We start from the raw sequence: 27,828 nt of genomic DNA on the forward strand, positions 1-27,828 counted from the left end.
CGTCACGCGCGGCAGGTGAAGCGCAGGTAGCGGCGGGGGCGTGGGGCTGTGCGCGATGCCGGGGCTGGTGCTGTTCGGGCGGCGCTGGGCCATCGGCAGCGACGACTTCGTGTTTCCCGGAGCCTTCGAGCTCTTCCTGCGGCTCATCTGGTAAGAGCCCCTCACTACCCCCGGGGGTCCGCGGCCGTGGGCCGTTAACGGTCGCAGCGCCGTGCCCTCGCGCGGGCCCGCGCTCTTCCTGCGCCTGGCGGTGGCTGCGGGCCGGGCCGGGCGTGTCCCTCGCGCCGGTAGCTGCTCCCCCTCGGGACAGGGACACGGTTCCCCGAGCGCCCTGGGCGGCTGCCAGGCCCCAGGACCCGCTAACGCGGCAGCTGCCCCGTTGCCTGGGCTGCACCCAGTGTGTCATCCAGGCCAGGCCCCGGGCGGATTGCACAGGCTGCCACCCCCCGTTCGCCTTTGGCACCTCCGAGATGTCCCGGCGCACAGGTCACACTTAAACGAGGTGGTTTACGAGTGGCCCTGCTTTGCAGCGATGCGTTTGTTTTGTTGCTTCCCCGCTGTGACGTGCCACGGTCTGCGTCCCCGCAGGTGGGTCGGTGTTCTCGTCCTGTACTCTGTTCACAAGGAGAGGTTCAACTGCACCGGAGGGGGACTCCTGCACACCTACCTGCTGGTCCTCCTCGTCCTCTTGGCTGCCATTATATGCGCTGTATCAGCTATTGTGTGCGTCAGCATGCGAGGTACGAGCCTGCGTTATTTTGTGCCCGCAGCAGTTTTATGTATATGTTTTGTTTTACTTAAATGTGCTATTAAAACGTCCGTACAAAAACCGCATGTGCCCTGACAACCACCTGTCGACATTCATACTATGACTACTTACAGATTAATTGTTTTCACACTATAGCCATGCGCAGATTACAGTTTAACGTAGCTCGGGGGTAGCCAAAAATGGCAGGACTCCAGGAAAGTCCGTCACTGAAATTGTGCCATGTTGCTACGTCTTCCTCCGGGTTTGTTAGTAAATATTAGTTCACTAACATGACCTGGAAACCTGCACTATTTTTAATGTTTCTGACAAATTCCCCAAGGAAGTTTTGCAAAACACATCTGCTCTATAATGCTGGGTTTTTGGTTGTAGCCGTGTTGGTCTCAGGACAGACAGGCAAGGTTCTTTTGAGTAGATGCAATATCTTTTATTAGACCAACTGAGTAGTTAGAAAAAAGTTCCTAGCAAGCTTTTGGGTGCAGTCACCCTTCTTCAGGCATAGGGAGTCTCTGTAATGACACTTATAAGCAGTGGCCTGTGTAGTTGGATTCAGTGCCACATAGCAAGAATCTTAAGGTGTACGTAGGCTGTTGTGGAGACGTGTCATATAGCACATGGCCATCCCAGCAACGCTGGCACTGTAAACAGGAGAGATTCATCCTGAAGAAGGAAGGCTAACTTATGTTGTTTCATAGTAGCTAGGGTAAGGAGGGACCTGAACAGATCATCTAGCCTGACCCTCTGCCACAGGCAGGAATGAATGCTGGGTTCACAAGACCCCAGACAGGTGATCATCCAACCTCCTCTTGAATTTGCCCAAGGTAGGGGTGAGGACCACCTCCCTGGGAAGTTGGTTCCAGATTTTGGCCATCCTAACTGTAAAATATTGTCTTCTGATCTCTAACCTAAACCTGTTCTCCATCAGCTTATGACCATTGTTCCTTGGCACCCCAGGTGGTGCTGGGGAGAAAAGGGCTCTGCCTGTTTGCTGTTGATCTCCCCTGATGAGCTTGTAGGCAGCCACCAGGTCCCCTCTCAGCTCCTCTTGCTGAGGCTGAACAGGTTCAGGTCCTTCAGTCTCTCCTCATAGGGCCTGTCCTGCTGCCCTCTCACCAAGCGGGTGGCCCTCCTCTGAACCCCCTCCAGGCAGGCCACATCCCTTTTGAAGTGCAGTCAGCGCCCAGTAGTGGACGCAGTACTCCAACTGTGGCCTGACCAAAGTCACGTAGAGGGGGAGTATCACTTCTCTGGACTGGCTTGAGATGCACCTTTGGATGTATGACAAGGTATGGCTGGCCTTGCAGGCTGCGGTCTGGCATTGGCGGCTCATGTTCATCTTGGAGTCAATAATGACTCCAAGATCCCTTTCCGCCTCTGTGCTTTCAAGAAGGGAACTCCCCAGCCTGTATGTATGCTGTGGATTCCTTCTCCCAAGGTGCAGCACCCTGCATTTGTCTACGTTGAACCCCATCCTGTTCTCATCTGCCCACTTTTGTAGTCTGTAGTCTGTCTAAATCTAGTGGAATTCTGGTTCAGGGAGCATCTGCCCCAACAGAAGTGCTTATAATGGTCCTTCCTCTATTTTCTGTTCAGACACCTCATTACCAGACAAACACTTCTAGTCACTCTGTCACTTTAGAGGTGTTCTGAAGGTAGGTATTATTTTCCCCAGCTTACAGGTAGGATCTGAAGCATGGAAAGGCTGTGTGAGATAGCAAAAGTCGCACAGGAAACCTAGCAGACAAGGTCTCAAACCCAAGTCCTAGGCTAGCAACTTAAATCCTGGCACATTCTATTGTCCAAAGAAGAGCTGGTGAAATGGTTTTCCCTGAGGAAGTTTGAAAATTAAATCTGAAACTTGGCCAAACTAAGGCAAGGGACAAGAGTGCAGTGATCTAATTATGTGTAAGTACCAAAGAAGGGGAGGGATTGTTCTGCAGGATGGATGTCATTGGAGAGGTTTTAACTTGAACTGGAAAGGGAATATGTAGTTTTCTCAGAAATTCACATGAGAATTCTAGTATTTCAAACCTATCCCACCTGATTTGCTTATTTGGGTAAATGCTGCTGTTTTAACTCAGTAAATACTCCTAAAAGTTAAGTTGGCAGCCTGCAAAGGGGTTGGGTTTGGGATCAGTGATTTAAAGGGGCTGCATTAAAGTGGCAATTTGGTCACCTGCACTGTGCTCTCACTACCAAATTTGCTGTTTCCCCTTGGCATTCACCATGTTTTTTGCTGGCACCTGGTAAGTGGAAGGGAATCGGAGCAGTGGGAAATCAGCAGTGGGGATGGGGCCTGTAGTGGTACAGGTTAACAGGTGCCTGACTGGCCAGTCTAAAAGGGTGCCAAGTCCTGTTCTAGAACACAACTACTTTCTAAAAATGACTTCCCTGCCCTCTTCATTCTGTTAAAAAAAATTGGTGAGAAGATCATTGTTTGGTTGGTTGTGACACTGAGGAGTGTACATCTTGCGGCCTGTGCTGGCTTGTGCTGGGCACATCCCTGATTACACGTTTATTTTGCAGATGAGGCAATAGCACAGGATGTTGGCTAACTCAGGGAAGTTTAGGTTAACCTTAAAGAACGCAGTTTGACTGCTTTCTTGAGGAAAAGGAGTATTGACTAAGATCATTGGAAGAGAGCTGAAGTGTCCTCTTGGTCTTGTTTGTAACCATCTTATTAACTAAATAGGTAGACATATTGCACAAAATGAGAGTTACTGTGATATCCCTTTTTGGTAGCAAAAGTGGCTTGGGAAAGAATTGCAAAGAAAGAGCCTAAGTTTAACTTGTTGATAAGTGAGGGTGGATCTCTGTTCAGCAAGCTGGATTGATTTGGTTTGATTATGATCAAATTGAAGCTGAAATATATCTTCTGAGAAATCTGCTCTCAAGAAAGGAGACCTACCAAAGGTCACTTCTAAGTAGTAACACCAAATATTCAAAATTAGTAAGTGGCTCTTAAAATTCATTTGCCTTTAAAACAGCTTTTTTCCCTTCCCTTCCCTGCCAGTGACATTCTTGATGTGCTTGATGTAATGTGTGCCTGAGATGTAATGAAAAGACAGCTACACTCACACACAAACAAATGAAGGGACCTGTAAGCTAATACAAAAAAGAAAAAGGGAAAGAAATGGTCGTCTAATGGGAAAGCTGCACCCGCAGCAGGAAAAAGATAACCTCTATGGGCTATTAAAAAAAAAAAAAAAAAAGGTGGAGGAGAGGAGGACAAGCTCATCTCAAGGGGGAGCTGTTGTCCCACTCTGGAACTTGCCTATGCCTCAGGGGAGGAGTCTAAAAGGATTCTCCTGTCTTGGATGAATGGAGACTTTTATCAGGGTGCGGCTCAAAGAGAAGTTCTTAAACCTAGTTTCTGGGGAGTGAATGGCATAATCATACCAATGGGTGCTTGAAGATCAACCACACTTTTGAGCTGTAGGTTAGGTTAGGTTAATTCTTGTAAAATCTGAAGTAACTTGCATTTGCACATGTCTAAATTTCACTTGAGTACCGAACTGCTGATGTGTCTTTAATAAGATTTCTTTTACTTTAGATGTTTAATCTTTTATTCTCTTTTTTTTTTGTGTGACTACAGGGACAATTTCTAACCCTGGGCCAAGAAAATCTCTTCCTAAACTGCTTTATACTCGCCTTTTTCTCTTCTTGCCTGAATTTGTGTGGGCAACTGTGGGTGCTATCTGGGTGTCAGACAGCAGGGTGCATTGTGAAAAGACTGTGGTAAATGCCATCTTCGGGACAGTCATTGCCAGGTAAACAGTAAACTAAGCTAAATGTTAATATTATTGGAAAGCAGAAAGACTGTTTACATTTGTTTTAAATATCCTTTGGAGAGTCCCTAGTCATGGAAAACTGGGATATTCCTTACAGCTCCTTCAAGAAGGATGTTGTTGCGTGTGGGGGAGGACTCGAGTGCATCAGGCTAGATAGGGTAAGGTGACTTCTTCCAGTTTTTTCTAATTGCCCAAAGCTTGAAGCCAGACCAGGAGCAGAATGAATGAAACATGGGGAGTAAAGATCAAAAATGGGTAGACCTGAAGAAGGTGTGGGAAGGAGAAATAGAAAGAAGGGGGTGAAATGTCTTAAGAAATTGTTAATACAATATGGAGCTTTCCACAACACCAGGTAGCCATTTCAAAGCAGTCCTTTTTCAGAAATGACTTCGGAATTGGTGTCTTGTGAAATGCGCTGGCAGTTTCACTTCTCTTCACTGTACTGTTATTCTTATCACAGGACTGTCATCACAGTGGCAGTAAGTGAAGGCATGTGGAGATAGATATAGTTTATATATGGAAGATATCAGTTGTTCTTGACAGATACCAAAGAACCCAGCTGTTATCTATCTGACACGTTAGAAGCATGGATTTCACTGATCTCTTCCTCTCTCCCCTCTTCTGTGTTGCAGCTGGATTATCATCATCTTTACCATCATTGCAATTGTAATTGTCTTTGATCCGCTTGGGGGTAAAAAGACCTTGTACCTCACTGATGCTATAGATCGCAACCTGGAAAGCAGTCAGTCAGGCCAGCTATTCTATAATGTCAAGAAAACTGCAACCCGAGTCTGGGAGAAAAGAATTAGGTTACTGTGTTGTTGTATTGTGCAAAATGATGACCACCGAGTGGCTTTTACAAGTATTGCAGAACTCTTCAGCAGCTACTTTTCAGTAAGATGAAAATATTTTATTTTATGCTCTATTTCTTTCCATTCCCTTTACCTTAAACTCTGACTTTGCAGAACTGCAGCATCTCTGTAGCCTTTTAGTTCAGTGAATGTTCAGTAGCACTGCATGCTTTCAAATTGGGTTTTCATACAATAGGACTCAGTTCAGAAATCTAGAGCTTGTTCCTATGCAAGTTATACCATGCCAGTGTGAGGGGGAGAGGAGTCCAGGTGAGCTGGCTATACTTCAGAGAAGCCTTACTGAGAGTGCAGGAACAAACCATGCCGATATGCAGGAAGACTAGCAAATATGGCAGAAGACCAGCTTGGCTTAGCAGGGAACTCTTCAGTAAAATAATTACAAAAAGGAAGCTTATAAGAAGTGGAAACTTGGACAAATAACTAGGGAGGAGTATAAGAGTATTGCTTGGGCATGCAGGGATGAAGTCAGGAAGGCCAAAGCGCGCTTGGAGTTGCAGCTTGCAAGGGATGTGAAGGGTAACGAGAAGGGTTTCTACAAGTATGTAGGTAGCAAGAGGAAGATTAGGGAAAGTGTGGGTCCCTTACTAAATGGGGGAGGTAACCTTGTAACAAAGGATGCAGAAAAGGCTGAAGTGCTCAATGCCTTTTTTGCTTCAGTCTTCACAGGAAAGGTCAGCTTCCAGACTACTGCACTGGACAGCACAGTTTGGGGAGGAGGTGAGCAGCCCTCAGTGCTGAAAATAGGTTAGGGACCACTTAGAAAAGCTGGACATGTACAAGTCCATGGGGCTGGATGGGATGCACCTGAGGGATTTGGCTGATGTGATTGCAGAGCCATTGCCCATCATCTTTGAAAACTCAGTGATCAGAAGAGGCCTCAGATGAGTGGGAAAGGGCAAACATGGTGCCTATATTTAAGAAAGGGAAAAAGGGGGATCCAGGGGACTACAAACTAGTCCGCTTCACCCCTGTCCTGGGAAAAATCGTGGTGCACATCCTTAAGGAATCCATTTCTAAGCACTTAGAGGAGAAGGTGACTTAGGAACAGCTGGTATGGATTTGCCAAGGGCAAGTCATGCCTGACCAACCTGACTGCTTTCTATAAGGAGGTGACTGACTCTGTGGATACAGGGAGACTGGTGGATGTGGTGTACTTTGATTTTTAGCAAGGCTTTTGGTACAGTCTCCCACAACATTCTCACAGGCAAGCTAAGGTAGTATGGGCTGGATGAATGGACTGTAAAGTGAATACAGAACTGGCTGGAGCATTGGGCTCAGAGGGTAGTAATCTATGTCTAGTTGGCAGCCAGTATCAAGTGGAGTGCCTCAGGGCTCAGTCCTAGGGCTGGTTGTGTTCAATGTCTTCATCAACAACCTGAAAGATGGCATAGAGAGCACCCTCAGCAAGTTTGCAGATGACACCAAGATGTGGGGAATAATACATGCACTGGAGGGTAGGGTTAGATTTCAGAGTGACTTAGACAAATTGGAGGATTCAGCCAAAATAAATCTCATGAGGTTCAACAAGGACAAGTGCAAAGTTCTGCACTTAGGACAGAACATGCACCAGTACAGGCTGGGGGCTGATTGTCTGGGCAGCAGCTCTGTAGAAAAGGACCTGTGCATTGCAGTGGACAATAAGCTGAATTTGAGCCAGGAGTTGCCTTTGTTGCCAAGAAGGCTAATGGAATACTGGGATGCATTGGTGTGTTACCAGTAGGTCAAGGGAAGTGATTATTCCCCTCTAGGCTAGGGACAGGCATTCAAAAAGTCAAAGCCTGAATTGATTCAATCTTTGCAGGTTAGTCTAACTTGCAGTGCTTGAACTGATTTGCAAGTGGATAGACATTCATTTTGAATCAAGAAGTTCAGCCACATGCCTGCAGTGGCTCAGGCTAGAAGCCAGGAGGGTGCTTGAGCGAGCCCTCCCTTCCCTTCCAGAGTGCTGAGCTGAGGGGGAGCATGGCCAGGCCCCAGCAGATTGCTTTGTTTTGGGGAGGGGTTTAAACCCCCACCCTGCCTGCACAGTCCCCAGCTGGGGTGTGCCTGGATGGGAAAGGGGAAGCAGCCCTCACCAGGCTTTTCTTGGCTTGCTGCTCAAGGGATGGGAGTGTTGCCAGATCCCACCCCAGGGGAGGCAGGACTGCTTATGTGGAGTGTATGCATCTGTTGATGATACTGAGCTTTTCAATTTCCTGTTCCCTGCTTCTTCATCCTGTCTGCATCAAGCTGCAGTCAAGCCAGCAGGACTTGATAAAGTTTATCAGTCCATCAAGAAAACAAAAACCTCTCTCATTCATTCAAGCTCTTAAACAGCAATGAAGGAACGGAGGGACATTACCGGCTTATCTGTTGATTAGCTCCAAAAAGCCCTAAATGGACACTGTTCTGTCTGCCTGTCCCAGTGAAATTAGAGACTCATACACATAGACACCTCTCAGCATTAGCTAGTATGGAAGTGGTGTGACCATGATTAGATGCAAGCTGGGGTCCATGCTGTGGGAGGGGGGGAATCCCTGCTTGAGCGACGAGGAATGGGTGGCAGATGCTGCTCTGCCTGCAGTCTCCATCTCCTCAGCCAGCTGGGAGCAGTATGCTGTGGTTCGGGAGGAGAGGGGCAGGGCCAGCCCTGCCCTCTGGAGCAGACAGCCCAGCCCAGGGCTGGAGGGCATGCTGGGGGACTCTGATTTAACTTAAACCAGGAAGGGGTCTGGGACAGGTTGCATAAACTGGTTTGACCCAGATCAGTTAAGTCTGATACTACATTCAACCAGGTTTATCTTAAACCAGTTTCAGCCATTTTGAAACTGGCTTATGTACGCTGAATTTATATTCCATCACAGGTTAAACCAGTTTCTGATCACTTAAACCATGGTTGCCATATTTCCAGTATCAAAAAAGAGGACACCTGTTGGGAGGTGGGGAGGAGGGGGGAGAGTGGTATATGATTGGGGTGTGCCTCTCACTTCTGCCCCACAGCACCCTGCCCCCCACAGGCCTGCCTGCCTGTCACCCACCCACCTGGGAGTAGCTTGCTGGGTCCCGGCACAGAACATGTCACCTCCAACAGCCAATCGCCTTTCCTGTTGCTCCCAGCCCCAAGCAGCCAAGCTTCTGGTGCCTGGGAAAGCGGAGGAAAAGCAAAAACCCGGACATTTGCTCACATCTTAAAAACCTGCCTGGACAGGAGAACAAGGGGCCAAAAAAGAGGACATGTCCAGGAAAACCTGGATGTATGGTAGCCCTAGACTATTTATGTGCAGCTTTTGTCCCTAGCCCTATTAAACACTGGTGAGGCCACATCTGGAGTACTGTGTTTAGTTTTGCGCCCCCTTCCCCCCAACTATAAAAAGGATGTGGACAAATTGGAGAGAGTCAAGCAGAGGGCCACAAAAATGGTGAAGGGGTTGGGGCACATGATTTATGAGGGAACTGGGCTTATTTAGTCTAGAGAAGAGAAGATTGAGGGGGTATTTAATAGCAGCTTTCAGCTATCTGAAGTGGGGTTCAAAAGAGGATGGAGCTAAACTGTTCTTAGTGGTGGCAGATCACAAGACAAGGAAGAACAGTCAAGTTGCAGCAAGGGAGGTTTAGGTTAGATATTAGGAAGAATTTTCTCACTGGGAGGATAGTAAAACACTGGAGCAAGTTACCCACAGAGGTGGTGGAAGCTCCAACATTGAAGGTGTTTAAAACCCAGCTAGACAAATCCCTGGCTAGGATGATCTAGTTGGGGATGATCCTGCTTTGAGCAAGCGGTTGGACTAGATGTGTGCTCCTGAGGTCCCTTCCAGCCCTCACTTTCTGTGATTCTATGAAACACACAGGTCAGCAGATTCCATGGTGAGATCACAGTCTCATTCCCTGTAAATCACTAAAGAGATTTAAAGTGGGCAAGGCCCTTAGTTGCTGTTGTTCCAGGCCCAGCTTGAACCGGTAACCTAGTGCCACGAAGATGATTTAGTCTCCTCCTCATCTTCTGCCTTTCTTTACAAGATAAAAAGGCTGCCTGGGACCCTGTCCTTCCAGGTGATGAGTATCCCCACCCATCAGCTTCACTTGGACCTATAGCGCTCAGCACTTTGTAAGGTCAGGCTCAGAGGGTTGGGAGACGTATTTCCAGTATTGCTACAGGACTGCGAACAAGTGTGTGTGCTTGGAGTAGGAGTATTGTATGTAACAGCGTAACCTCTCCTTGGAAAGTATGTAGTAGCTTGGGAGGGGCTAAGAACCTTTCTTCCCCCACACCCCTTGTTTGCATGCACCAGTAATAAATTCACATTCAGATCATGTTTTGTTGTCAAGGTTGGGCAGGCCTTTTGAAAAGGAGTCTTTTGTAATGATTTTTTCAGACATTGACATCTGGCGATTTATACTTGAGTTTTATTTGTGGGAAGTTTTTAAACAGGTAAAATCAGGTACTTTGAAGGAGACATGTACGCTTTACCGGCACACTGTTCCTTTTAACAGGCAATGTTTTGGGTTTTTTTAAAGTTAGTGAATTTCCTGCACTATTTTAAATAAATTCTTTCATTTTTCTTCTGCAGGACACTGATCTGGTGCCAAGTGACATAGCAGCAGGTTTGAGTCTGCTCCATCAAGAGCAAGACTTAGTAGAGAATTGTCCAAAAGACCCTGAAGAAATTCTCTGTCATTCCCCAACATCTCCTGTGGTAAGATATACTACAAAAACCAGCTGGGGATGCAGCCTGTTTAAGAGATCCTATTGCATCAAACCAAACTAAAATGTAGGTTTTATTTGGGGGGGCAAACCAAGTTAATGACTAGATGGGACTGATTTAGATGTGGGATTACTGGCAGCAGACTGGGGAGAAAAGGAAGCAGTGCTTTTGAGTTATCTCTTCCTTTTATTGGAACCTGCAGTGAGACTTTGTTGGGAAGGGTACCATATAAATCAGATAGATATATTGACAGATGGATAGTCTGTACCAGTAACGCTCCAATTCTGGGAAACTTCGAAATGACACATACAGAGAAAAATCAGCATATGATCATCATGAAAACTAATAAAAAGATAATGCTTCCATACTTAGTGTTGAGCTGAAAGTGTGGTCTCATTAGACTTGTAATTTTAATAGAGAAGGAAACAAAGTTACAATGTCCAAGGCAGGAGGAAAAGCAGAAACAGCTTTTGCTTTAGTGCTAATTGATGATCAGTGAGTTGTCTTTTTTTTCTTCCACCAGTTTGTTTTTTTTTAAGTTGCTTGAAGTGGGGGAAACATCTTGTGAATCCCATTATACTTCTGCCAGTTTTAACTTACAACTGCTGCTCCTTTTTCATAAAAACCAGAATCATCTAGTTGAGAGGATACAAGTGCAGACTGTTTGCCAGAGAATTTGGATCTAGCCATGGGCAGATCTAGGCATTTGAAAAGTGGGGTACACTTGGTGCAGTGTATCATCACACATAACAGAGCACACATTTTTCTTCCTTTAAAAAGAAACTAGAAGCTTTACTAATAACCTAAGGGCCCAAGGCTGAATTATTCAGTTTAAGATTGAAGCAAAAACAACTGTATCTATCGGAATGTGCATTAGTTTGCCATTTCATATATTATGAATAACCTCCCCACCCCCACAGGCAACTAGGCAAATAATCAAAATATGTTGTTTAATTAGTCCTGTTGTTGTTAGAATTAAATGTACATCTCTTTTTCAGATTCATAAAACAACAGCTAGCCTTTTTGAGCATCTTGACTTCCAGTGCTTCATTGACAGTTATTTCGACACCTGATGTAATGTTTTTAGCTAGAGATAGAAAGTCTGCAGGGCTGTGGAATAAGAGCTACATTACCAGAAGCAGCTAACAGATAGAAGAATTGCAGAAGAAAGGATAGGTTGATTTAGTGGACCATCAAGACTTAAAAAGGAGTGAGGGATGTTAACACCTGTGGAATGAAGAGTTTAGAAGGAATCAGGTAGATTATGATGAGTCATGAAGTCAGTTGATTCCCTCACTGGTGCCTGAATAGAAATGCTGGCTTTGGCAGCAGCCTTTTGGTGGACCAGGGAGGGTGTAACTGGACCACAAGAACCTCCCCCCCCCCCCCCCCCACTTGCTCCTGGATTCAGCTAACAGAGTCGGATCGAAAGAACAACTCTTAGATTAATCTGTTAGAAAAATCCAAAGCTTTTCCTCCCATCAGACCTGTGTCCCAAACAACTTAATTGAAACAAGCATTCAGTTTTCAATACAAATAGCAGACAGTGAAATAATGAAACAGTGATTATTTTAAATAACTGGCATTTTTCCAAACCCTTGGTTTATTATTTGTAAGAGAGAAACGTAATGCTGTCTGTAAAATAAGGCTGAGCTTCTTTAAGGGTGGCCTGTTCCCCTGTAATATTTAGGGCTTCCTTCTATGTAAAGTTTGTACTGAAAATGTAAGAAGTTAAATTTAATTGGACTGCTAGTGCTGTTGAAAAGATTCAGGCTGTAATGGTGAAGTAATGTGTGTACCTGAAGCCTTTAATCTGGGCTTTTTTCCCCTCCTCAGGCTGATGATTTGGATGTTGAATTAGAAAATGCTGCTCACTACATGCAGTTTGCTGCAGCTGCTTATGGATGGCCATACTATATATTCACTAACCCATTTACTGCTCTCTGTAGACTTAACCGTGACTGGTAAGTTGGCGCAGTATCTTAAATCTGTAGCTTTAGGCATAATCCCATATACATATATGATCTCTTCTGTCACCTTTTATGTGAAACAGAGTGAATAAATCTGCCATCCAGCCTTGATTATTGGCATGACGTGTCATCTTGTGAGGTGTGGCAGTACAAAAACTTGAGAAATCGAATACGTGGATAAACTCAGAGCTGAATGTGTAGCTGTGGTTAAAATGAATTTGTTCTGGAGAACTGTTTTTGTATTTTAGATTCTCCATTCTTTTTATGAGTTTCTCAAGATTATATCAGAACTTCTCAGTAATTACTTTTGTGTATTTTTCTTAAAGCAGTAGCTTCGAAGCTAGACTTTGAACTATGAATAGACACATACTCCTCCATGAATGTAATTGAAATCTGTTCCTGAAGGGAAATGTGACTAGCTTGAACTTGCAAGTTCACTTTAATCTCTTTTTGTTTTCTTAGTTGCAGAAACAGAGCAACAGATCCTGATATAATTGGTGGTGATTGTCTTAACTTTCACTTTGGATCCATCCTAAGAATAACAGGGCTGCAGTACAGAGATTTCATTCATATTAGCTTTCATAACAAGGTAATTATCTGGGAAGCTATTTAAAAAAAAACAAAACAAAAAACCCCCAAAACAATTCCCTGCAATTTCTTGAATTCAGTAAGAAACCAAAAGCTTTGCTTTTCCAAACCGTCATGTTCTAAAATGAAGACCTTGCAAAACCAGAATGTTCAAACAAAGCAATTTCAACCCTGGGCCAAGGGTTCTTGTTTAGGTAACAGTGACACCAAAGTTAACATTACAGAAGGAAGAGACTTATTGAAACGATGTGTTGCAATGCAAAGCAAAACATTCCTGTAACCTTGTATGAGAATAATACAATTCCTTTTTAGAGCTCGCAATAGATAAGAGATTGAGTTTACAAAGACAAGTTTATACAACTTCATAGAAGTTCAGTGTCTTTATTTCTCTCTAGAAAATAAAAATAAATGTTGACTTACGGTGGAAACTTGGTCTCTTTTGTTGAGCACTTTGCTTTTTCCCTCTTCAGATTTTTGAGATTCCATTTTTTGTCGCTTTGGATCACAAAAAAGAGGCTGTTGTGGTTGCAGTAAGAGGAACCCTGTCTTTCGAGGTATGGTCTCTGTTGTGTAGCACTGGCTGTCTGGAGATGGGGAAAACCCCAGTGGTTTAGAGGAGACAGACAGTGCATGTCTTTGTAGTGGCTAGAGGAAATAGTGCTACAGTAACGAACATTTGAATCGGCAACCAGAGAAAAATAGTCTTCTAGATTTAAGTGATGAGTGTCTGTTCTTGGATACATCAGGAGCTTAGGCACCGCTTTAAGGGAGTAATTGGAGCATGGGCCGAGAGTCTCTTTTGATGTGGTGGAGATATGTGAATATATAGCTCACGTTTCATTTTTTTTCACACACTAATGAATCTGAGTCTTGTACTATTTGGTATCTTTCTGATGAGTTTTTAAATGTGTTTGCAGGGCCGTCTCGGGCGGGGGGGGGGGGGGGGGCAAATTGGGGCGACCACCCCAGGCCCTGTGCTTTGTGGGGGCCCAGTGTCATGTCCAGCCACTTGGCACTCCCCTGCCCTGCCAAATCCACCACCAGCTTCCTAGCGTCAGGGGGCAGGGCCCCACGCAGGCTGATTTCCCCTGGGACCCACACCCTGCTCAGGGGTGGGGGCGTGTGTGTAAGAGACATTTGTTCTCAAGTTAACGTGCGGTTACTTGTAGGCTTGAAATTTATTTGATGATATCACCACATCATGTTCTTGCTGTAACAGTGTGTCACAGATTGTGGTTTCATGTAAATGCCTTTAATTTAATCTAATGGCTAAATGTCTCACTTTTTACCTGCAGGATATCATCACTGATCTATCAGCAGACTGTGAAGACCTGACACTAGAAGACCTTCTGGAAAATGGCCTTGTACACAAGGTGTGTGTTTACTCTTTACCTCTGCAAAGTAATATATTTAAGGGAAAAATCAAAGTACCAATTGTATTCCTTCAGTTAAGGGAAAGAGCTCTCTCTGAATCAGACTAGACAAGCTCTCTGGGTGGCCCAATGGCAGTAATAAATTCTGCCTCCAACGTTGCAGAGTAGAACCTGACTTTGTCCCTTTAGATTGGTGTGGCCAATTTTGTAGGAGGCATCCCACAAATTACCTCTGCACCCTCCCTAAGTGCCACTCCCATCCCTTTCCCCTACCTACTCTGCTGCTTTGCTTTCTGCCCTGTGCCACTTGTGGCACCCATGCACTGGTTGGCTGCCCCCCCACTTTTTTCTTTTTTAAGGTATTCCTGGCATTTTTAAGTAAAATGTGCAGTAGAGTAGCAAGGTCCCTTGCTGGGGCAGTGCATATATATGTCAGTAGAGCTCTGTTGAGCAGAAATAATTAGACTGCTAAATATTGCAGAAAATATTGGGTAGTGTACCTCCTCAGACTGTATTTTATAGGTATCCATGTATTGTGTTTCAGCAGGGGGTAACTCTTGTCTCTAACTTAATGCTGTCTTCTAGGGTATAACACAAGCTGCAAATTACATTTACCGAAAGCTAATAAATGATGGAATTCTAAACCAGGCTCTCACCATTGCCCCTGTAAGTTGCAAAATCCATAGGAGTTTTAAGCTTTCCTTACAAGATTTCTGCTAAAAAATTTCCATGGAAACTGAAGTGAGAGAGTTTGTCATGTGAAGAGGTTGCTTTTTAACCATGCTTTGGAACTCTTCTGTTTCTGTCTCTAGGAGTATAAAGTGGTGATAGTTGGGCATAGTTTAGGTGCCGGAACAGCCTCCATTTTGGCCGTCCTGCTCAAGAACTCCTTCCCAATGCTCCGGTGTTATGCCTTCTCTCCTCCAGGAGGGCTGTTAAGGTAAATGCAGTACTGCTGTGCTTGGCTTTGGTACAAGGTAGAGAAATCCTGGTGTGACAGTAGTTATAGTGGAGATTAATTATGGCTTAAAAGCCATCACTTTAAGCTCTGTATAAAAACAAAACACTTGAACAGTTCATCTGCTCTGACTGGTGTTTGGCTTTGGGTGCAACTGGGACTTGTCCCTAGCCTGTTTATAAAGGCTTTGAACAGCAAGGTTGGTTGGCATTGTACAGTCTTAAGCTAAGCCTTGTTCCTAAGTGGCCAAAAATAATTATACAGTGATTTTTATTTAATTAACAAATACTTTGAGCTCTGGCTGCAAATGATTGCTTCCAAAACACAGTGTGAAACTGTCTGGTGTTTCTGGGCCTCGTTAAACATCTAGATGTGATATATGCAGCAGGTTCAGTATCAACTGTGTCTGTGTTCCTGTCCTTTCTAGACTTAGCCTTAAAAGTATAGTAAAATAACTGTTTGTTAACACTCTTCTGAGTTATTCTATTGTAGCACGTTTAATATAAAAATAACAGGTTGGCCTGAAACTCAAATGTATGCATGGTTCTTGCTCTTGTGTTGTGTCTTTTAGCAAATCACTTGCAGACTACACTAAGCACTTCATCATATCTGTCATTGTTGGAAAAGACCTCGTTGCAAGGTGAGTTTGCTGGCAGGAGGTGGCCAACTCTGCTTTCATTGGGCAATACTGATCAACGGAGAATGCTAAGAGGCTCTTTATTCTCTATGTTAAACAGGTTAAGTATGCCCAACATGGAAGACCTGAAACGAAGAATCGTGAGAATAGTGGCCAATTGTAACAGGCCTAAGGTACCGTACACACTATGCCTAGCAGAAGTTGGGGAAATTGAGTACTTTAGGACCAACAGTTTGTTCATTTGTAGGGAGTAGGATTGTGCATGGACTAGAAATGTTCCCCAGGTGCACAGACTGTGGGAAGCCCAGCAGTGGATGTTTACTCTGCTTTCTCTGGGTGTTGCTCTGCTCTAACTGGAGCACTGTGGAGGCTGCAGTCCCTCCAGTTGACTGAAGAGTGACTGGTAGACCCAACACTCCAGCAAGGCTCAGTAGATGGTTTGGTCCTGCTCCTGGAAACAAAGGGAAGTGTGAGTCTTGTAGAGACGGGTGCCACTCCTACCAGCAGGGCAGGCTTCTGTCTGGCTGCACCATTGCATAGAAGGAGCAGTGGGGGTTGGACTAGATGAGTTCTGGGGGTCCCTCCCAGCCCTGCTTCTCTCTGATTCTATGGTTCCATCCACAGGATGGCAGAAGTCGCAGACGTAGAGGACTGCACGAGATGGGGTGTGTGGTATGGGAATGATGTGTTCAGGCAAAAGACTCCTTTGAGGGTGCAGAGAGGAGTGGGATCAAGACTAAATACTGCTGCCTGAGAATGCTTAGAAGTAAATGGAGAAGCAGCAGAGGGCAGCTAGAAGTCACAGATGTGGGGGGAAGCTTATAAAGTTCAACAAGAAAACCCACCAAAATCAAATGGTCTGTTAGAGCTGTTTCTCCTTTATTTGACCCTGAGTGGTTTAAGTGGATGAGGCTGTGTACCAAAGAAATAGGTGTAGTTACTGTGCAGAAACTCAGATGTAGGGATCTTGCTAACTAAAAAGTGACTGGGGGCAATGTGTGTGGGGAAAATGAATAGTCATTAACTTTTATATTCTGTTGCTTTCTTTCTGAACTCAGTACCAGATCTTACTGCATGGGTGTTGGTATGAAGTCTTTGGGGGAAATCCAGATAACTTCCCAACTGAGCTGGATGGTAGAAGTCAAGACACCCTGACCCAACCTCTTCTGGCTGAGGAGAGTTTGATGGTTCATCATTCACCCTCTTACAGTACCTTGGGGGATGAATCTCATTTAAATTCACCTCAGTATCCTCAGCTGTATCTTCCTGGGAAAATCATCCATATTGTAGAAGAATCCAGCACAAGAAGGTAGATAAACCAAAGGTCCACTTCAGTAAAGCATGAAGTGTTCAGCTTCTCTTTACCATTCAAGTGCTTTCCTTGGCTCCTGTCTCCATCTTTTCCTTCACTTGCTCATGCTCTTTCCACTCCAGCCAGTTCTTTCTGCAAGCTCTTACCTTTTACTGATTTCTGCTCCACCCAGTGCTCGTTTCCCCTCCCCTTCCCATGAAAAAGTACAAGTGAAGTACAGTGATCATAATGACCAGAAAGGGTTGGATGTTTGTACATGCTACTTAAATATTTGACAGGGTTGACATATAGTCAACATATGTAAACATGTGGTGACCATAATTACTTTAGAGATATAGTAGTTTCCATGGAGAACCTACATGGTGTCAAAACTGGTTTCTATAAAAATGGGTTTGTTGCGGCTGGGGGGAGGTGAGAAAGAGAAGCTGCATTTCTACTGAGCAGTTTCATTTTTGCCTCAATATCTGTAGTTCAGATCCCTTTTTGCTTTTGGCTCTTGTCTCAGATATCTTTTCTCTAATAATTCCTACAAGTAGCATGCTGCCTTAAGTTCCCCCCTCCCTCAACCTGAAGCAGGAAGGGAAAAGACATGCAAACTGCAGAGCAAATGGGGGTCTGCAACTTTTGGGAAAGGGAATCCTTTTTTTAAGTGTTGTAAAGAAGGAAACTGCTTTTATCCTTTCCAGTTTTGTCTTGAAATGCAGCAAACATGATTCAGGCAAGAGCAGCCTCAGTGACCAGAAGGGAGGAAATGCCAAAAGCTACCCAAGTCCTTGCTTTTGAGCAGTTTGGCCTTTTCCCTCACCGTTCAATTCATCTTAAGACATTAGTGTAAATGGTTCATATTGTCAGTGGTGTGTACTGAAACAGCAATAACCTGAGTCTGGGCATCATAAATCTCTTGGCCCAGAAATGTAGGTGTAGTACCTAGAGCCTTTGTTGTAGACCAGGATGTGCTATAGTTAGTTTACTGGGGCAGGACCCTTTTTAGTTATTAATGTTTTATATTTCATAACAAGGATGGTTCTTACTACTACCATGTTACCTGCTGAGCAGGCCCAATATATCAAATCCCATAGCATTTTGAACTAATCTAATAAATATTAATTGTTCTTTAAATATTATCATGGAAGAGCTTAACTTGTGAACAGAAACTAAGGGGAAAAAAGTCATAGCAGCAGTATCACTCTGGTTGTTAACTACCATGTTAAGTGTTTGAGACTGCACGGTATTGTACTCATGTCCCTAATCAAGTGTAATCAAAGCAGGAGCCAGCTGAAGAGCAGCTTGGCAGGAAGATTTCCAGAACCACCAAGTTAGCCTAGTTCTGATCCTGCTCATGCCTGTGGTGAACTTGTGTTATCAGCAGTGGATCAGAATCAAGCAGTCAGGCATCTGGAGGATCCCACTTTCCCCTTCTATTAAAATATTCCAGCACTGCACATACAAAGCTTGGGGGGCCCATTAGTCACCTGGCTTCAAGGCTAACAAAATATTTCTTTCTAGGTGGTGCTCTTCAGACATTAAATACACTGCAAGATGGTCAAAAGAAACTGTCTTCAGAAATATTTTAATAAGTCCCAAGATGATAACGGATCACATGCCAGATGTTGTACTTAAGGCTCTGAACAGCTTGTCCCAGGATAAAGCATCTTGTATTTCCTGTCAGACACAAGATGATTTTAATACCAACGTAGTATGAGAACAGCAGTGCTGCTCTCAGGTGAAGTATTCGGGAGGCTTTTGACCTGTTGTGCTTAAGCAGACGTAAGTATCCTTTATGCCATACCTGAAATGGAAACGAGAGGTTGAAGTGATTCCTTCAGAATGCAAAATGCATTTTGCTCTGTGGAGGCTCTTAAATTCAGAACTTGAACCCTCTCTGCATTTTAACAACTGTCTTTGGAAATGGAACAATACAAGGAACTTGAGCCAATTATGTGTAAACCACTAGATCTTGACTAACAAACAGGGAGACTGAGGCAGCATGGTTCCTGCCTTAGCCAGATGTTGCAACCTGTATTGTAGCTTCAGCTCTGCTTCAGACTTCATTTTATAGGTAGGAGACTGAGCCACAATGAGGTCTGCTGCCCATCTTTTTATGTCACCAAGATTCTTGGATGTTACAAAATAAAGCAGAACTGCACTGTCTAGAACAGCTAGTTTCTGGAGGAAGTGTGTGTGGGAAGATGAAAACAACAAAGTGAAACAGCAGAAACTTTTGTTTGTTCCTCTGAAATGATGTTTCAGTAACAGCCCATGGTGCATTTTTTTTCTTGTATTTAATGTGCAATATTTTTGTATCTATTGCTTAGGTTTTATGTTTTTTCACACCTATACCTCCTGCATTATGAATGTAGAAACACTTCAGATTAATTTCTTAAGGGTATGCTGGACAGCATACCTGTCCTCCATTCACAAGCTTGAGGGCAATTGGCTCCTTCAGGAAGTCTTGTACCTGTCAGAACTGTAAATTGACGTTGCTAGGGACCTACCAAAATTGCAGTGAGACAAAGGGATTTTTGCAGGCCTATCATGGCATGTGGAGGTGACTTTTGGAGCCTTGCGGGAATTGCTGTGCTTTCTTTGTATTCTAGTAAGCTTTTCTTTTGGCGATTCCATGGAAAATTGTGGAAACTGCTATTTTATTTTTTTTTTTAAGTTTCTACAGAAACCATGACTTAAGAAAGCAGTGGCTAAGGACCTGCTTCTGTTGTCAAGTTGTCAGATTTTAAAACAAATCTAACTTTTTGGCTTCTATGGCTTACTCTTCAGAGAAGGTCCCTTACAAAGCATTTTTCTACACAGTGTTTTTATAGTCAGAGCAGTCATTTTCAGATCCCATTGTATTGCTTTTGCTGTGCCATTTAACTGAGGACAAAATAAAGTTCTTGTAAAATAAAAAATGTTTAATACTGAATACCTTCCCATGCTTCAGGGTAGGACAAAGATGCAATCCAGTGAGCATTTCACTCAGTGATTTGAATGCTTAGTCAACAGGACCATCAGCTAACATTACTGTATAGTATTAGCAAATGTTGCACTGCTGGAGGCCATGAGTTCCTGCAGAAGTAAGACTCTTGCTTTTTACCTCCAGGGTAGGAATCCCTCCTTTGTTAACTGAATCCTGTTACTGTAGCTGGGTGTTTCATAGTGGCAGTCTTCATGGGGCAGGGGGTCAACTAGTGGCTAATAGCATTGTAAGAACTTAAATCACATTGTGGGGTGAGACCAGATTTTTATGCCCAGTTACTTTGATGCAGATGGAGACATTAAAGTTAAGCTAACCTGCCTCTCCTAGGGTAGTAGGAGTTTCCCACAAGCCACAGTCTTTTCTTCCGAGACCCTACCAATGTATAAACCCACTGCCACATCTCAAATCCCTGTGATGTATCCAAGATAAAACACTGGGGGGGAGGGCATTAATTGGGACAATGAGACATATGAACAAACCTGATCACCTGTTTTACCCCCAGTGAGCGGAGCAAAGATTCAACATGTTCATTAGCAGTATTTTCAGCCCTCCTTAACACACAGCACATCACTCTGCATTTACCTTGCTTCTGAGCATTTGGTCAAGTCTGACAGTTGGTAAATGGAGTGTGATCTAGCATTTTCCCCTCCCCCCCCTGCTTTTTTTCATATCTGTGACACTTAGTGGTACTTGAACTAAAGATCACCCATTAAGGTTGATAAGAAAAATTAGGGAGAGGAAAATGGAAAGCTGCCTCAAGGAAAGGAAATAGCTTTATTTGTACAACTACTACCTTCCAAATCCTGCTTGAGCTAGTCCAGATGTCACCCTAGTGGAGTACCCTGTTGTAAATGGGGGTGGGAGGGAGGGGAAATCATCTATACAGCCTCTACAACTTAACATGAAATTCAAGCCTTTTCCCACAGGAGTTTGAAAACCTGCTCCTGGAGTATGTGGTTTGGGACTAAGCATTCATTGCATAGGAGTTAGGTTGCAAGTCTTTAGCAAGAGCTAATGCCAAGCAAAATGAGCGCAGTGTCTGAGCAATGCTGGGGGCTGGGGAAAGTGTGTTACTTAGTTCTTAGACCAGAGATCCAAAAACTAATCTCCATGCCTGCCACCAAAACATCTCAAACACTAACTCATTTTAAAGAGCCTGTTTTTAAACGCACATGACTGGCAGAAAGCCAGTCCCAAACAAACCCCTGCTGTCATGGTTTACAAAGAATGGCCAGCATTCACACTTCTGCAGTCACTGTCTAAGAACCCTTACTCAGAAATTCACACATTACCAATAACATGATTCAAGAATTTATTAAGTCATACATGCAAAACATACTGCTAATTGCATTAGCAAAAGATCAATGTAAAAACTTCACAATTTTGCAACTTGATTTTTAAATTTTGCTCTAGTGGTTGAAAGGGTGGAGTTCAACATTGTATTCTTGCCAGTGTTTAGAATGTACAGAACATTGTTAGCACTAGCACTAGTTTACAGAACCTCACAGACCCAAGTTACCATTACTAAATAAATCGATGCACATGTACATGTAGGTGAGGTAAAGGACAATTGTCAGCATTAGTAACATTACAGTGCTGGGATACCTGGCAAACAGTGATGCTTGAGAAGGTTCATAGTTTAAGGAAGTCTAAAGTATAAAAAAATTACTAAAACTTGGAAAGCTGCTCACTTGATTTTTACATCTAGTATATAGAAGACTAAAGAAAGCTCCTCCAAAAGCACAAAAATTACTGGATCAGAAAAGGAAAATAAGAATATGCTTCAACTAATCTACCAAAAAAAATGCAAAATTCTATCACTCAAAGATTTTAAAATACAAGTTATATTGCTCAGTAACAAGAGATTCTACAAGAAAAGCATTTTTCTAAGTTCAACAGTTGTGGGAATGACCAGTTCAAAAACATCATCAAGTGAATGCCCTACTTGAAAAGAAATCCAGAACTTACCTATGAACACCAACCTCTCTTCATCTACTGCATATCTGTGATAGAAGTTTACTGGTTTTTCTGTGACAAGTGTCTATTCAGTTTTCAACTACTCTGACAACATAGTGTATAAATTGATCTGTACAGTGTCAAATACTGCCTGGCAACCTCATCTGATCTCCAACCAGTGCTTCACCTATCCATCACAATACAATGCTATCAAAAGGACTAGATAAACTTCAATTAAGAATGTTTATATTTAATTGTAGTAGTAAGAACTAAATTGCAACTGAGCCCTTACCAGTGACAAAGCATTTTTTACTGTGACTCAAGGTGGTCAGTCATAATATCAATTCTTGTACTCCTTTAGGTTTGATACACAATGCTACGCAACAACCCTGGGTTGAGAAAGTGTTTAATGAATGCATTAGCAACATTTTGCTAAGGATACTGTACTGTTACTTCTCTGTGAAAAACGAGAGTGTTTTTGCATTTCCTAATGGACATTAGAGTCTTCTTAAAGACAGATGTCTTTAAAACAGTTTAGTGCTTAGTGTTCATAGCACAACAATGCAACTTAGTTCAGCAGATAGTTTGGCAACAATTGATTAATCTGAGCAACAATAGGACTTTAAAAATAAGGCTTTACATAGGTCTTTTAAGATTTCACTTTTAGTAGAATGAAAAGCAATTCTCATACTTTAAAACAAGTGAAACTGAAATTGTTGATTGGTTCAAAAATGTCATGAAAGAACAAATTTATAACAGAAAAACTTGGCATTGAATGTGAATGCTCCATTGTTCGAGCAAAGCACATGGGGTTCGGAGTGGGGGCAGGGAGGGTGACATTTACAGCAGCAGGCATTTTCTCTTCCTCTTCTTTACAGGAGGAGGGCAAAGAACTGCTCGAATAGCTTCATCAAACACTGTCTTGAGGCCTCGCTGTGTAAGTGCTGAGCATTCTAGGTATTTCACTGCACCTGTGCAGAGCGAAAGAGGTTGAAGTTACAAAACAATTCTCTACAGTGTGCCAGTGACACAAAACACTGCTTTTAGTGGACTGCCACGGGGGGGGGGGGGGGGGGGGATTTTTTTTTTTTCTTAAAAGGAAGCTGTAGCATGAATTTTAGTATGTTAACTTGGGAATCATCATACCAATCTCTTTTGCCATGGCAAGCCCCTGTGGGTAGGTGATTGGAGTCAATTTCTTTTCCTTCAGTTTTTCAATAGTGTCTTTATCATCTCTGAGATCAAGTTTGGTACCTACTAAGATGATGGGGGTGTTGGGGCAATGGTGCCGCACCTCAGGATACCACTGGAAAAAAATAAAAGAGAAGCAGATGTGCAACAACTTTCATGTAAGGCTTTCAAACGCTTTCCCTCCCCAAACTCCTTTACAGTATATTAAGAGAGAAAGCAAACCCCCACAAGACCTCATTTTTATACTGTAAATGTCCTCCTGCGTTTACAGATACAGAGATTCAACTCCTTGTCTTAGCCAGAAGTCGTCAATTATCCAGGGTGAAAAACCCTAATGCAACTTTGTTTGCTCTTCCGTTTTTTGCAGTCAGGAAAACCAAGCCCATCCATGGGAGAAGTCCAACACAAGAGTATGGATAATTTCTCCTTGGCCATGGAAAAAATCATGACAGGAATAAAAAAGGCTTCTGAATTCCACTGAATAGGCCTCCCCTCACCACACCGTATCTTAAGACAGATTTGCTAAGTCTTCCTGCACAATTAAGTAAAGTTGCACTGTTCCATCATGCTACTGACAATGACCATCTGTTTTTACAGAAGACTGGTCCCAGCACTGGGCATGTGAACCTCATTTCCCTGAATCAAGGGAAAGAATACAGGTTGAAACCTAACAAACAGGACCCAAATCAATCTCAAGGAAAGAGTGCTCTCTAGGCTATACTTACCTTAGCACGGACATTTTCAAAGGAAGCAGGACTCACAAGTGAAAAGCAGATTAAGAACACATCCTATAAAGCAAGTTTTGAAAGTTAGCTCAGTATACTAGAACTCTGGAGAACACACTCATTAATATAATTAAGCTTTTGATTCAGTTACTGAGCTGGCTGATTATAAACACTGGAACAGTTATGCTGGCAGCATGCTTGCATTTTCAAGTCTTGCTCCCTACATTTGAAATCTGTGATACTCAAACACTGAAAATACAGAAGAACCTTGAAAAAGTCCCTGACAACAAACAACAAACAAAGGCGAGGAGCAGTAAAAGTTGTAGGTAGTGAGAAGAATCATTAGAACTGCAGACTTCTTTCCATCTTGCACACAAGGAGAATTCAAGTGAGTCGAGCTTTACACAAGCTCACACTTAGCTTGCTACTTTAAATCCCATGTTATGAGGTGCGACTGTTCCACTACTTCTGACAGGAAATAACACTGGTTCTAAGAGCTTTCAGTTTGAACAAACAGGTGCAATTTTGAGTAAAAGAACGATCTACTGGCCAAATATAAACAAATGCTTCCATGTAAAACATTCTTAGCCCATCTAAACTTATTGGATGAAAATCAGCTTATTTCCCACAGCATAACTGCTGTGCAGAGATTACAGTGAACCCTGCATTGGTTTCACATTGATCAGATATTATTTTTGCATTAACACACTTCAGTTTCCTTCCTCCAGCTCAGTCAGAATTAGGGGAGTTCTAAAAAACCATGACTGCACTGACCTGACTAGCCCACCCTCCCATTCTTTCCTTATGCAACTAACTCAAGACAGTGAAAGCCTTTAGGCAGCATACACTGCTTGTCTTTCAACTGAAAGGTAGGGGCTGATTACTGCAATAAATCAACTGGGTTTTAAAAAATTTCAAAGAAAAGATGACTGCAAAATAGATAAAAATCGACAAGATTTTGTAGCAACTTCTAGAATGTGTACGTTTCAAAGGCTGATAAGGTTCATAGGCTTATGTGTTTCTAGAGCTGTTGAGAAAATGTTCACCTGGCTAACCAGAAAATTTTCTGGATCTGATAAATTAGATATTACTAGTCTTGCTACATTATTCTTACACCTGAACAAGTCTCACAAGCTCCAGCTTTCCCCATCCCACAACAAAGCAAACACAAGTATGAGCTAAATCTGTTAAGAAATGAGAGGTATGTCATAATGTTAGTCAATTGTGGTGCATTTCAAGGCATTATGTTAGGTTAACTACTGACACCTGCATTGCTATGCACTTGCAACCCATTTACTCATGCATCACCCAAGCACGTTTCCAAAGCCAGAACACCGAAGAAGAAAGGTGTGCAACACCAAACAACGTGATACTATGGCCACTACTTCTGTTTTCCAATTCTGTGTATTGCGCAGATTCCTCCCCGCTTTCCTTCAGAGGCTCAGTGCTTTGGATTGACAAGAAATTCTATGAATTATCTGCAACTTTCAGCTGGCTCCTGCATATCACAAATCTAATTAATGTATTGGCAAACAACATTTTAGCTCCTTATTTGGTTACTCTTCAGAGCTCTGATTTACAGAGCTAGCAGCACACACACACATCAATAAAGCAATAATACAGATCCAAGAGATATACAACTCTAAGCACAAGATAAAGTTGTAGTCTAGTAAAATAGGGGCCAATTTATCACTATTTAAGCAAAAAAGAACAGAACTGGGAAACAAAATTTACTGAAAGTGTTACATACGGAAATAGGTTGATCTTTCAGACTGGAAGTTACATTCTTACCACTGGTCCCTCCAACCTAATAACAGGTATGACATAAATTAAGTTCAGGAGTACCTTTAAGTGTGCTCTTAATGAACCATTTCTTCTCAGAATTACTGTGCTCATCAATCCTCACAGAACTTTCCCCTCAAAAAGAAAACACTCATCTGGCCAGTGCCACATTACTTGACACACATTACTTCTGAAAAGCCTGACAGAAGTCTTTTCCAAAGATGTAGAAATAGGTTAGTGACAAAGACAACAGCAAACTGCTTTCTTTCTGAGTTTGAAGGCCCCACAACACAGTGGAACTGAATGGATAAGAAAAAAAAAGTTTTGCAGTGAAAAAAAATTAGTAGGATTTATTTAATCGGGTACTTTTCCTTATTCAGAAAATCTTTGAAGATAGAGTATGTCAAGGTAGCCAAGTCTGGAGCATGGTTTAGTGCCCAGATATCAAAACAGCCTGATTACACACCGATTGATCCACTGAACTGAAAGAGTATATGGAACCTTTCTGTGACAATCCTACAGCTGACAATATCAGCAGATACAGTTTAGTGTCTGGCCAGACTGCTACTTGACTGGTCTCTTCCTAGGAAGCACACCACCTTTACATTCACATGGTTCCCAAAGCTCTTCACACCTCAGGGAATCTTACGCTCTCTCGGCTGTTAATCCCTTACGTCCAAAGTTCTCCCTATATCACCTATGCCCAAGTCACCATTAACAGCTGCATATGCTCTTTGATCAAAGCATGTGCACAAGCACTTCTTGCAGCGACCTGACCATTACACTAAATACTTAGCCCCAAAACAGCTCACCTCCATATAGAGCATTGTGAACACAGGCCTGGCTTTACACATTTACTGTCCTTTACACACAGCGGAATGACAAAACTGCAGCTTGGGGGCCAGGGACTCAGTGCAAAGCCTGCCAGCACATGGGCCAGCACAGACTCTGCTTGAAAAACATATTAGGAAGACTCCATATACGCACACGTGCCCTCTGATCAAAAGCATCACTGACAGTACTGTTACAGCATTCAGCAAAGCCTGACTTTGCACATGGCTTCACAAACAGGTTCCTGTCAAGTTTACTGTCACTATTTGGTGAAAGTCAGGATCCAGAGGCAAGTCAGGTTCTACCTGAACTAGTGCTTTCTAATTCACATTATAACCATGACCAAGGATTTCTAGCAACAGCACATTTTTAAATAGTGAAATCAAGAAGCTCTTAAAAATACAAGATGAGGCAGTGTTGTCTCAAGCTGGGTAAGCATTAGCACAAGAGAGTGGGGAGAGGGAAAACATTTAAAATAAAATAAAAATCAGTGCCTAAAATATGATTTTATTTTCTGTTTTTATATTCCTCTTGCTAGAAAGCAGCACACAGTACAGCATATTCTCCAAGTGTTTGCACATAAATTACAATCATTATTTATGGTGCAAGAGTCATTATTAATGATGTAGGATCGATCCATTATACACTGCATGCAATATCTGTTGTGTGCTATAACCCAAAAATCACACAGGCCCACACACTGCTCACTGCACCAGGTACGAAAGCATGGCCCACCCCCAAAGCATAGCTTGGCCTATGGTCCCTCCTCCCACATCCTTTCATCTGTTCAAACTTGACTGCAGCCTGTGTTTCCATGATGCTGACCGGCTCTTGGGCAGTCTTAGCAATGTTATCACCTACTACGAGGAGGGTCTAATAACTGCTTTTTCTTCCTAGCTGCTGGCAGAAACAGAAGTTTCTGGCAGTTTTGCTGCCATTCTCTAACTGACACAATAGCAGTAGCCTCTAGTCTACGACTTGAGAAGAAAACTTAACTGTAAGGACTGATGGGCACAACGAGAAATGAGACTAATGAATTAAGATATGGTTACCAGAAATTTAAATATTATGGTTCATTTAATAAAAGTCTTGTCTTAAAGAATGCAGGCAGACCACAGACTAACTGAACAAGATCTGAAAACATGAAAGCCAGTTTCCTGCACTGTAGTAGCTAGTAATTATTCTGCTGTAATATAACTACAAATTACCACTTTCCTTTAGAACAAGGACAGTTCTGTTAGAAAAAGGAATCTCCTCAAACCAAGACCACTGGGCTTAGCAGAAGACAGCTTCAGGAGACTAGCATCTAGAAGATATTAGCTGAGCTGTTGTGATAGCTACAGACAGAGAAGACTACTTCATCTTCCCTATCCAAGACAAGCAGGGGACAGCATATGCATATTCAAGATTTGACAGATTG

The 27,828-nt window shown here is 43.0% G+C and overlaps 2 protein-coding genes across 3 annotated transcripts in view; one reads left to right on the forward strand and one right to left on the reverse strand.

The window, feature by feature from the left end:
* DAGLB (diacylglycerol lipase beta) lies at window positions 1-21,735 on the forward strand. The gene is made up of 15 exons (XM_006265281.4): window positions 1-150; window positions 589-740; window positions 4,362-4,536; window positions 5,190-5,451; window positions 9,977-10,102; window positions 11,948-12,075; window positions 12,544-12,670; window positions 13,140-13,223; window positions 13,965-14,042; window positions 14,628-14,708; window positions 14,855-14,982; window positions 15,572-15,640; window positions 15,738-15,810; window positions 16,696-16,946; window positions 18,456-21,735. Exons 1-15 carry the CDS (start codon window positions 56-58, stop codon window positions 18,649-18,651), a joined length of 2,025 nt encoding a protein of 674 aa, XP_006265343.3. The 5' UTR covers window positions 1-55; the 3' UTR covers window positions 18,652-21,735.
* RAC1 (Rac family small GTPase 1) overlaps window positions 21,222-27,828 on the reverse strand; it is a 16,563-nt gene continuing 9,956 nt past the window's right edge. The window contains exons 4-7 of one of the 2 annotated variants that reach the window (XM_006265269.4): window positions 25,546-25,602; window positions 23,796-23,858; window positions 23,026-23,185; window positions 21,222-22,850 (exon numbers count right to left, since the gene is read on the reverse strand). In XM_006265269.4, coding sequence (XP_006265331.1) covers window positions 22,720-22,850; window positions 23,026-23,185; window positions 23,796-23,858; window positions 25,546-25,602 — 411 coding nt within the window. In that variant the 3' untranslated portion in view covers window positions 21,222-22,719. The remainder of the gene's footprint in view (window positions 22,851-23,025; window positions 23,186-23,795; window positions 23,859-25,545; window positions 25,603-27,828) is intronic. The other variant, XM_006265271.4, reaches the window with a different exon arrangement.

The sequence above is a fragment of the Alligator mississippiensis genome, chromosome 13 (genome assembly GCF_030867095.1).
Source record: "Alligator mississippiensis isolate rAllMis1 chromosome 13, rAllMis1, whole genome shotgun sequence".
NCBI classification, from domain to species: domain Eukaryota; kingdom Metazoa; phylum Chordata; order Crocodylia; family Alligatoridae; genus Alligator; species Alligator mississippiensis.

Excerpts from the sequence above, each read along its gene's own strand:
- DAGLB (XM_006265281.4), top strand. The coding sequence starts at position 56 with ATGCCGGGGCTGGTGCTGTTCGGGCGGCGCTGGGCCATCGGCAGCGAC. Across the intron at positions 5,452-9,976 it reads TCTTCAGCAGCTACTTTTCA|GACACTGATCTGGTGCCAAG; the intron begins GTAAGATGAAAA and ends TTTCTTCTGCAG. Across the intron at positions 15,811-16,695 it reads CCAATTGTAACAGGCCTAAG|TACCAGATCTTACTGCATGG; the intron begins GTACCGTACACA and ends TTCTGAACTCAG.